The sequence below is a fragment of the Bos indicus x Bos taurus genome, chromosome 11 (genome assembly GCF_003369695.1).
Source record: "Bos indicus x Bos taurus breed Angus x Brahman F1 hybrid chromosome 11, Bos_hybrid_MaternalHap_v2.0, whole genome shotgun sequence".
NCBI lineage: Eukaryota > Metazoa > Chordata > Mammalia > Artiodactyla > Bovidae > Bos > Bos indicus x Bos taurus.
The window spans coordinates 56,236,380-56,246,488 of record NC_040086.1 but is presented as its reverse complement, the minus strand read 5'-3'; the positions used below and the strand labels follow the sequence as shown (position 1 = coordinate 56,246,488).

Below are 10,109 nucleotides of genomic sequence, written 5' to 3'. Positions count from 1 at the left end.
TAGGGCTTAGGAATAATTAAAAATAGTTAAAAGCTAAAGATTTAAGGAATGTTGTAATGTTAGCATATTTTATTATAACTTATAGAGATTAGGAATTTTAGAGATATTAATAGCTAGAAGCCTTTTTAAGAGATAGTGAGTTCAGAATACTAGGGGCAAACAGGATTTAGAAAGATAAATAAACTGAGGTTTGTGGTATGCAGCGTAGACATAAGCACGAGTTACAATGTAATCCTGAGTTAAAGTAAACACAATTCTGAGAGAACTGCTGAAGCAGAAACTCTGCTTGAAGGGCAACAATGATTTATGGAGACAATAAATCTGGGTGAGGGGAAATTGAAAATGTCAAACCTCTGACCTAATGCTTTTGTAAAAGTATAAGAGAGAGTCTAACGCTTGAAATAAACATGCAGTCCAAAAAAACTAAGAGAGGCTGCATCGTTACTCGCGGACACTGCCCATCCCTTCAGGCTGGACTCCAGCAGGTGGCGCCCGAACAGGGACATCAAACATCTGAAGGGTAAGTAACTTCATGATTGTAACGCGGGGCGGTTAGGATTTTACCTGTGGGTGGCAGGCAACCCTCTGCAGTTTAGGCAGGGTGAGGAGGGTACAGAAGGAATAAGAATATTCTCTAGGAGAATGGGTCTCTTTGCATCTAAGAATAGACAAATGTTTATTGAAATATCACTTCACATGTTAGCCCATAGAGGCATTAAAGTAAGAACAGAAAGACTGTCTAAATTTCTAATTTTTGTCCAAGAGCAATGCCCATGATTTCTTGAGGAGGGCACCGTATATCTAGAAACCTGGACTAAGGTTGGAGACCAGTTACGTTTGTTTTATACTTTGCATGGGCCAGAAAAGGTTCCTGTATATGCTTTTGCTCTGTGGAATATGATTAGAGATTCCTGGACCCCCGGCATGAGGCTGTTAGACAGCCTATGGGAGAGGCTGCAGCAATGAATGGTGGGTCTCCGCTTTCTGTGCAAATCATGTTTTCTGCCATTGATAAAGAAGAGGAGAGAGACTGTGCTTTACCTCCCGAGGAAGGAAAGGACTTGCAGGTTGCTGCGGCCGGGCGCTCTAGAGAGCCCCCTCCCCCTCTACACAAACCTTTAAATATTTATCCACCACTTTCTGATTTAAGGAGATCGCTGCTGCTTCCGTTTGTGCCTCCCAGGGCCCAGGAGTTCCCCAGTTTGCCCCCAAAGCCTCCCAGAGCATTGCCTGAGGCTGAGGAGGATGAAGACTTTTCTGAAACAAAAGAGCTTTTGAGGCAGACGCGTGCACAATATGCAGAGCATGCTCCTTGGAGTAAACACTCTCAGGGGGGCCTCACCCAGGCTAGAAGGGAGGCGGAATAACTGGAGACTTGGAATTTTCTATGGCCTTTCCAGTAGCTTTTACCAAAACGGAGGGGAATAATGAAGAAAAAGGAAAATGGGAACCAATCCCATATAAGCTACTGAAAGAGCTTAAACAAGCCTGTCATGATTACGGGTCTACCTCCCCTTATACACTTACTCTGCTAGATGCCTTGGCTGGGAGATGGATGACACCATATGATCGGAGAATGGTTGCAAAGGCTTGCCTTCCTGGAGGAGAGTACCTCCTGTGGTTGGCATAGTATGATAAGTTGGCTAGACTACAGTCAGCAGAAAACAAAACCTCTAATGATGCACAGCTCAGGACAGTGGGATCTGCGGCATTAAAAGGAGATGGAGAATACGAATCTCACATAGCCCAAGCAAGGTGTCTAAACAAGCACTTAATCAGATTATGGCCATAGGTGTCTTGGCATGGTAACCTCTGCCCCCTTCAGATGGAAAATTATCCACTCTGAGTAATATCAAACAGGGACCCAATGGGAAATATGAAGATTTTGTGGCCAGATTGAAAACTGCTGTAGAAAGAACAATTAAGAGTACTGAGCCAGCAGAGATAGTTCTTAAACAATTGGCTTATGAGAACGCTAATTCTGTCAGGCTTTGCTTTGACCTGTTAGAAGTAAAGGAAGTCTTTGGACTTACATACAGACCTGCCAGTAAGTAGGAACCTCCTTTATGCAGGGGGTTGTCTTAGCCGCAGCCTTGAAGGCAGAAACAGCTGCCCAAGTGATTCAGGGAATGAGAAAAAAAGATTAATCCTAATGGAAACGATTTTACAAATAAAAGGTGTTTCTCTTGTGGCCAAATTGGGCATTTTTGCTGGCAATGTCCTGCCAAGCAGGGACAACAAGCTGTGGCAATACAGACTAATACCAAACCCCCAAAGACACCTTGCCCCCGACGCCAGAAGGGGTATCATTGGGCAAAAGACTGTAGATCTAAATTCCATAAGGATGGGACTATGCTCACCCCCCAAATACAGGGAAGTAATTTTTCCCAGTTTCAGGGAAATGGGCAGCAGGGGCAGCCCCAGCCCTAGACAACAATAAGGGCAGCTGTGTTGAATCCCTTTATTCCCTTTGTCCCGTCTCTGAACTCCTCCGAGCAACCCCAGGGAGCGTGGGACTGGACCTCAGTTCTGCCACAGCAGCAATATTAACCCCTGATGTACCGGTTACTCCGATTCCAATGGGAGTGGCTGGCCCCCTACCTGAGGGCATTGTAGGACTTATGCCGGGGCGTAGCTCGCTTTCCCTTCAAGGAATTTCTGTGATGCCTGGTGTAGTAGATTCTGATTATACTGGGGAAATTAAAGTTTTGATCTTGCCACCTACCAAAACTGTGCAAATTAATAAAGGTCAAGAATAGCACAGCTTTTGCTTTTACCTTATTATCAGACAAGAAGAACCTTGTCTTCTCAAGCTAGGGGCCCCAGAGGATTTGGATCTAGTGATCTAGCCTTTTAGGTGCAGGAAATTACAGCTTCAAGGCCTTTGAAAGATCTAAAGAAATAAAGAAAGAAATAAAATGTCAGGGCTGTTAGATACTAGAGCAGATGTCTCTTACATAGCTGGAAAAAATTGGCCCTCCTCCTGGCTGACATGCTTGACCAGTGCCAGCTTGGTAGGAATAGGGTCAGTGCCTTCGGTTGCTAACAGCTCAAAAATTTTGACATGGTCAGATGAGAAGGGGGCACAAGGCACCTTTTGTCCATATGTGATTCCTTCACTACCTTTTTCTTTGTGGGGGAGAGATAAATTATCTCAGATGGGAATACTTTTATATAGCCCAGATGAAATGGTTACTAATCAAGTGCTGCTAATGAGGTATAATCCTGATAAGGGGCTTGGAAAAGATCAGCAGGAAATTGTTTCTTTATTAGAAGCGGTTCCTAACGAGAATAGAGAGGGTCTGGGATATTCAAATTTATCCTAGAGGCTGTTGCTCTTGCTGCTGACCCTTACCTGGAAATCTGATGATCTGGTATGGGTGGAGCAATGGCCCTTAACAGCTGAAAAGCTGAAGGCAGCTGAGGATTTAGTTATGGAACAACTGGCAGCCAGGCACATAGAGCCTTTTAATATCCCCTGGAACACTCCTATTTTTGTTATTAAGAAAAAATCAGGAAAATGGAGATTGTTATAAGATTTGAGAGCTATAAATGCAACTATGGAAGACATGGGGGCCCTCCATCTGGGCCTCCCTTCCCCAGTGTCTGTGCCCTTTCAATATAATGTGATAGCTATAGATCTACAGGACTGTTTCTTTACCATCCCCCTGGCTGATCAGGATTGTAAACGGTTTGCTTTCAGTCTCCCTGAATTTGGAGAATACTCTTGAGAGTCCCTTGGACTGCAAGGATATCCAACCAGTCCATTCTGAAGGAGATCAGCCCTGGGAATTCTTTGGAAGGAATGATGCTAAAGCTGAAACTCCAGTACTTTGGCCACCTCATGAGAAGAGTTGACTCATTGGAAAAGACTCTGATGCTGGGAGGGATTGAGAGCAGGAGGAAAAGAGGATGACAGAGGATGAGATGGCTGGATGGCATCACTGACTCAATGGACGTGAGTCTGAGTGAAGTCCGGGAGTTGGTGATGGACAGGGAGGCCTGGCGTGCTGTGATTCATAGGGTCGAAAAGAGTCGGACATGACTGAGCGACTGAACTGAACTGAACAGAACTGATAGAAGGTTTCAATGGAAGGTTTTGCCTCAGGGAATGAAAAATAGCCGCATCTTGTGTCAGAAATTTGTAGACCAAGCTGTGCAAGATATTAGAGGAAAGTATAAAGATCTGTATTTAATACATTATATGGATGATATTTGGGCTGCTCATAAGGACAGAGCCTTGTTGCAACAAGTCTTATCTGAATTGATTGAGGCCTTGGAAAACTGGGGTTTAAAGATAGCTCCAGATCAGATCAGATCAGTCGCACAGTCGTGTCCGACTCTTTGCAACCCCATGAATCACAGCACACCAGGCCTCCCTGTCCATCACAAACTCCCGGAGTTCACCCAGACTCACGTCCATCGAGTCAGTGATGCCATCCAACCATCTCATCCTCTGTCGTCCCCTTCTCCTCTTGCCCCCAACCCCTCCCAGCATCAGAGTCTTTTCCAATGAGTCAACTCTTCTCATGAGGTGGCCAAAGTACTGGAGTTTCAGCTTTAGCATCATTCCTTCCAAAGAAATCCCAGGGCTGATCTCCTTCAGAATGGACTGGTTGGATCTCCTTGCAGACCAAGGGACTCTCAAGAGTCTTCTCCAACACCACAGTTCAAAAGCATCAATTCTTCGGTGCTCGGCCTTCTTCACAGTCCAACTCTCACATCCATACATGACCACAGGAAAAACCATAGCATTGACTAGATGAACCTTTGTTGGCAAAGTAATGTCTCTCCTTTTGAATATGCTATATAGGTTGGTCAGTAAATCCTCCTTTTTCTTATTTAAGGAGGGTATTAAATACCCATACTGTGAGTCATGCTCCTTTGCAGCTGCAGAGAGATCATTTACTAACTTTAAATGCTTTCCAGAAATTATTAGGGGATATTCATTGGATATGCCCACATTTAAGACTGACTACTGCAGATTTAAAGCCTCTGTTTGATTGCTTAAAAGGCGATCCTAATCCCAGTTCTAAGAAAAAATTGACTAGTGAGGCAGAGTCAGCTCTTGTTAAAGTGGATGAGGCTTTAAATGATCAGTTAATTAGGATTAGTATTACCAGAGGATGAGATTTAATTATTCTCGACACAGAGCATACACCTACAGGAAGCTTGTGGGAATTTAGAAAGATGATAACAATAACCCTGTGTAGGAGATAGCAAAAGAGACACTGATGTATAGAACAGTCTTTTAGGCTCTGTGGGAGAGGGAGAGGGTGGGATGATTTAGGAGAATGGCATTGAAACATGTATAATATCATATATGAAATGAGTCTTCTGTTCAGGTTCGATGCACGATACTGGATGCTTGGGGCTGGTGCACTGGGACGACCTGGAGGGATGGTACGGGGAGGGAGGAGGGAGGAGAGTTCAGGATGGGGAACACGTGTATACCTGTGGTGGATTCATGTTGATATATGGCAAAACCAATACAATGTTGTAAAGTTAAAAAGTAAAAAAAAAACAAAAACAAAAAAAAGAAGAAGGCCCATTGGAATGGCTCCATCTACCAGTGACCCCAAGAAAAATAGTTTTGTCTTATCCCAGCTTGGTGGCATAATTAATTATAAAAGGTAGAAAAAGAAGTGTGGAACTTTTTGGAAAAGAAATAGCAAATATAGTGATTCCATTCAATAAGGATCGACTGCAATTTCTTTTATAAAATAGTGATGATTGGCAAGTTGCCCTGATAGATTTCAGGGGTCAAATTTTGTTTCTTTTGCTCTAAAGCCCCCTTTTGCATTTTTTGAAAATACATCCAGTGATTTTTCCAAAGAAATTTTCTTTTCAACCTTTGGAAGGGGCAATTTTAGTTTTCACAGATGGTTCCTCTAATGGTAAAGCAGTCACAATTATTAATGGAAAATCCCATGTTCAGGTAACTGAAGAGACATCTGCCCAGAGGGCTGAGTTACAAGCAGTTATTTGGGCTTTTCAACATTTAAGAGACCATACCTTCAATCTTTTGACTGACTCCTGATATATTGTAGGGTTGTTTTCTCATATTGAGACTGCTAATATTCTGGAAAATAAAACTACCATCTTCTCCTTGTTATCTGATTTACAGAAGGAGATTAAACATAGAGATAAGAAATATTTTGTGGGACATATTAGAGCTCATTCCGGCTTGCCCAGCCCTTTGCATGAAGGAAATGCTTTGGCAGATGCATTAACTAAAGTAATTGATTGCTGCTTTTAAGAGATTTTGTCAACAACTTTCCATAGTACATTCAACAGGAATACCTTATAATCCCCAAGGCCAAGCCATAGTGGAAAGGGCACACCAGACTTTAAAAAATCAGATCGATAAATTAAGGCAGGGAGAATTTAAGTATTCCTCTCCACATCATATTCTACACCATGCTTTATTTGTAATTAATCATTTAAACGTGGACACACAGGGGCAGACTGCAATGATGAGACACTGGATTCCTGAAGGGGCTACAACTCAGCCCCTGGTTAAGTGGAAAGACTTCCTTACCGGAGAGTGGAAAGGGCCAGATGTGCTGTTAACTTGTGGGACAGGGTATGCTTGTGTGTTTCCACAGGATTCCACTTCTCCTGTTTGAATTCCTGACAGACTGATTCCACATGTCCAGTCCCATGAGACCTCCAGGATCACAAGACCCCCAAGGTCACTGAGATCCCTGGGGTCCTGGGGTCTGGGACCAAGGAAAGATGGGGAGACCAGAAGCTCATCGAGTCCAGACCTGAGGGATCCAAGGAGAAGCCGAAGGACGAGTGACCCTTCACCTCAGGCTTAACTGCTAGTACATTGCTTCAGGCACCTGGCATTTCAGGAGAGACATGCTGATAGAGTCCAGCCATATTCTGCTCCACCTCATCGCCGTCATCGTACTCAAACAACTACCTGCAGCACAGTGCCAACTTGGGGCCAGCTGGAACGTCTTGCTCAGCAGGCTGAAGAATTAATAGAAAGGGGGGGACATGAGGCCATGCCTATGGTAATGTTTATGGCTATACTTGCTGTGTTGGCTTGTCAGCTGAGGCCCTCCAGTGCAGAAAAAGTTCATTGGGCCTATTTGCCTAATCCACCTTCTTTTCAGCCTGTTGATTGGATGAATGAGCCCATTCGTGTTTTTGTTAATGATACTCATCTTTTGGGCAGGGCTTCCATCTATCCTAATAATGCTAAAACAGTGGTCAGCCCTCCCTTCAATTTTTCAGGCGTGTCCTTTTATCCACCTATTTGCTTTTCCATACCTTCCTCTTTACAAGGATCAGCTCTGGTTCTGAATGGATGTGTTAGCATTTCCTTGAAAGGCATGCTTACTGATCCTCTGAGAAGCGAAGGCAAGAGAGACTTTTGGTCTTTACAGCTGCTGATGCCAGGGGCACAAGAAAGACTATTTGATGCCATAAAACAGGCAGCCCCTCATTTAAAGGACTTTCCAAGCTGTGCACTCCCCCTCCAGATTCTGATGAACAAGGACTGCAGGCCTGGGAAAGCATAAGCAGAACTTCTGGCTTTCCTCATTGGAAAGAATGCTTGTATGCCATAAGGTTACCTATTCCCAATGATGCCACCAGACATTTTCTGACCAAATGGGGGTGCTCCTATCATTCGGATAAATGATTGAACTTGATTTTTAAAAAACCTTTTAGATCTATATGAAATGATTCATTTATCCCTTATAAATGGATAAAAGGAGTTTCAATGGAAACTCCTTCAGTGAGTTTCGATGGAGCCTGTTCTATTGGCTGCTATAGCACCTGTGATTTTACATAGACCTTTAAATGAACAAAGATATATTGTACAGGCCTGCGTACATTCTCCCTATGCCTTTTTGTTGGACAGAAATCAGAGTGATTTGGAAGTTTTTGAAGGAGAAACTGTTTACAATGTTGTGTGTGTGAATTTTTTTATATCAAATTGTGTTGATAGGAATGATTATAATAATTATAAGGCTGTGATGATTGTAAAACAACCACCATATTTGAAGATTCCTGTAAAATTAGAGGGGCAATGGCTTGATGATTATGCATTGAAAGTTTTATATGAATTTAATGGCTTGATTTCTCGACCTAAGAGATTCATTGCAGCTCTGATTGTGGGAATAACTGCCTTGATTGCCATCATTGCTTCAGTTATGGTTTCTGCTATTGCCCTGTCAAAAGAAGTGCATACTGCATCATTTGTTGATCAGCTGTCCAAAAATGTCTCCGTAGTTCTTACTACACAGGAAATTATAGATAAGAAAATAGAAAATAAGGTCAATGCTTTAGAAGAAGCAGTCCTGCTAATGGGGCAAGAAATTACAAATTTAAGAATTAAGTTGTCTTTAAGGTGTCATGCTGAATTTAAATGGATGTGTGTTAACCCTCTACAAGTGAATGAGTCCATACATTCTTGGGAATGCATTAAGAATCATATTTTAGGCGTCTGGAGTCATTCAGATTTTAGTATTGATATTTCTAAGTTACATCAGGATATTCAGAATTTGAAGCAGGCAGAGTCTGACTTTTCCTCTCAATGGCTTTCTAATTCCCTTTTTGAAAATCTGGAGGGGTATCTTTCCCATGGATCCTTTTCTACAATAATGATTAATGTGGCCATGTGCTTATGCCTGTTAGTTCTAATTTGTGTAATAGCCCCGTGCCTTTTCAGAATACTCAACCAAAGTGTTTCTGTTTTATCTACTGAGTTTCATACTTATGCTCTAAAAAAATAAAAAAGGGGGAGATGTCAGGAGCCACATTAGGCATTACTGACAAAATGGAGGCACGGCCCCAACTCCCTCTCCTTGTCCTGCAAGCACGGACCCAGGATGAAGGAGTTAGGCCTTGTGATTCTAACTTGTTTTTTCCTTTCCTTGCTGAGTTGACTGAAAGGAATATTAAGGTGCTTATTGTTCTTGAGAGGAGCATGAGTAGGCACAAAGCCTTCTTCAGTTGTGCTCAGAGAATAATTCATGAAGTTAATCATTGACATTTGTTCAAGGATCTTTACAAAAGAGTGTTCCAGGATGAGCACGTAGGCTGCAGCTTGAGACCATGGGAAGGATTGTTATCTGAAACTTATTTGTGAGGGAAATGTTTATGGCAAAGGAGTTTGCTGAATTTAGGGTTTAGGAATAATTAAAAATAGTTAGAAGCTAAAGATTTAAGGAATGTTGTAATGTTAGCATATTATACTATAGCTTATAGAGATTAGGAATTTTACAGATGTTAATAGCTAGAAGCCTTTTTAAGAGATAGTGAGTTCAGAATACTAGGGGCAAACAGGATTTAGAAAGATAAGAAATAAACTGAGGTTTGTGGTATGCAGCCTAGACATAAGCACGAGTTACAATGTAATCACGATTTAAGTAAACACAATTCTGAGAGAACCGCTGAAGCAGAAACTCTGCTTGAAGGGCAACAATGATTTATGGAGACAATAAATCTGGGTGAGGGGAAATTGAAAATGTCAAACCTCTGACCTAATGCTTTTGTAAAAGTATAAAAGAGAATCTAAAGCTTGAAATAAACATGCAGTCCAAAAAAACTGAGAGGCTGCATCATTACTTGCCAACACTGTCCATCCCTTCAGGCTGATTCCCTGGCTGCTGGAGCTGGACTCTGGCACTAGAGTCTATGTGGTCACAAAGAGTCGGACATGACTGAGTGACAACTGACTGAATGCAAGAAGACAGAGTGGTTGACTAAGCTGTGTGCTGTGCTTAATCGCTCAGGCGTGTCTGATTCTTTGGGATCCCATGGACTGTAGCCCTGGACTGCAGTCCACCAGGCCTCTCTGTCCATAGGGATTTTCCAGGCATGAATACTAGAGTAGTTTGCCATGCCCTCCCCCAGGGAATCTTCCCAACTCAGGATTTGAACCCAGTTCTCCTGCATTGCAGGCAGATTCTTTACCATATGAGACACCAGGGTTGGCTGAGGAGGCCTTTACAAATAGCTGAGAAAGGAAGAGAAGAGAAAGGCAAAGGAGAAAAGGAAAGATATACCCAACTGAACGAAGAGTTCCAGAGAATTATAAGAAGAAATAAAATAGCTTTAAGTAAACAATCCAAAGAAATAGAGGAAAA

General features: G+C 42.5%; 1 protein-coding gene across 1 annotated transcript; it reads left to right on the top strand.

Moving 5' to 3' along the window:
• Positions 1–431: 431 nt before the first annotated feature.
• On the top strand, positions 432–8,902 carry LOC113901335 (endogenous retrovirus group K member 13-1 Env polyprotein-like). The gene is made up of 2 exons (XM_027555577.1): positions 432–520; positions 6,609–8,902. The coding sequence occupies exon 2, from the start codon at positions 7,764–7,766 to the stop codon at positions 8,751–8,753; it is 990 nt and encodes a 329-aa protein (XP_027411378.1). The 5' UTR covers positions 432–520; positions 6,609–7,763; the 3' UTR covers positions 8,754–8,902.
• Positions 8,903–10,109: the final 1,207 nt, after the last annotated feature.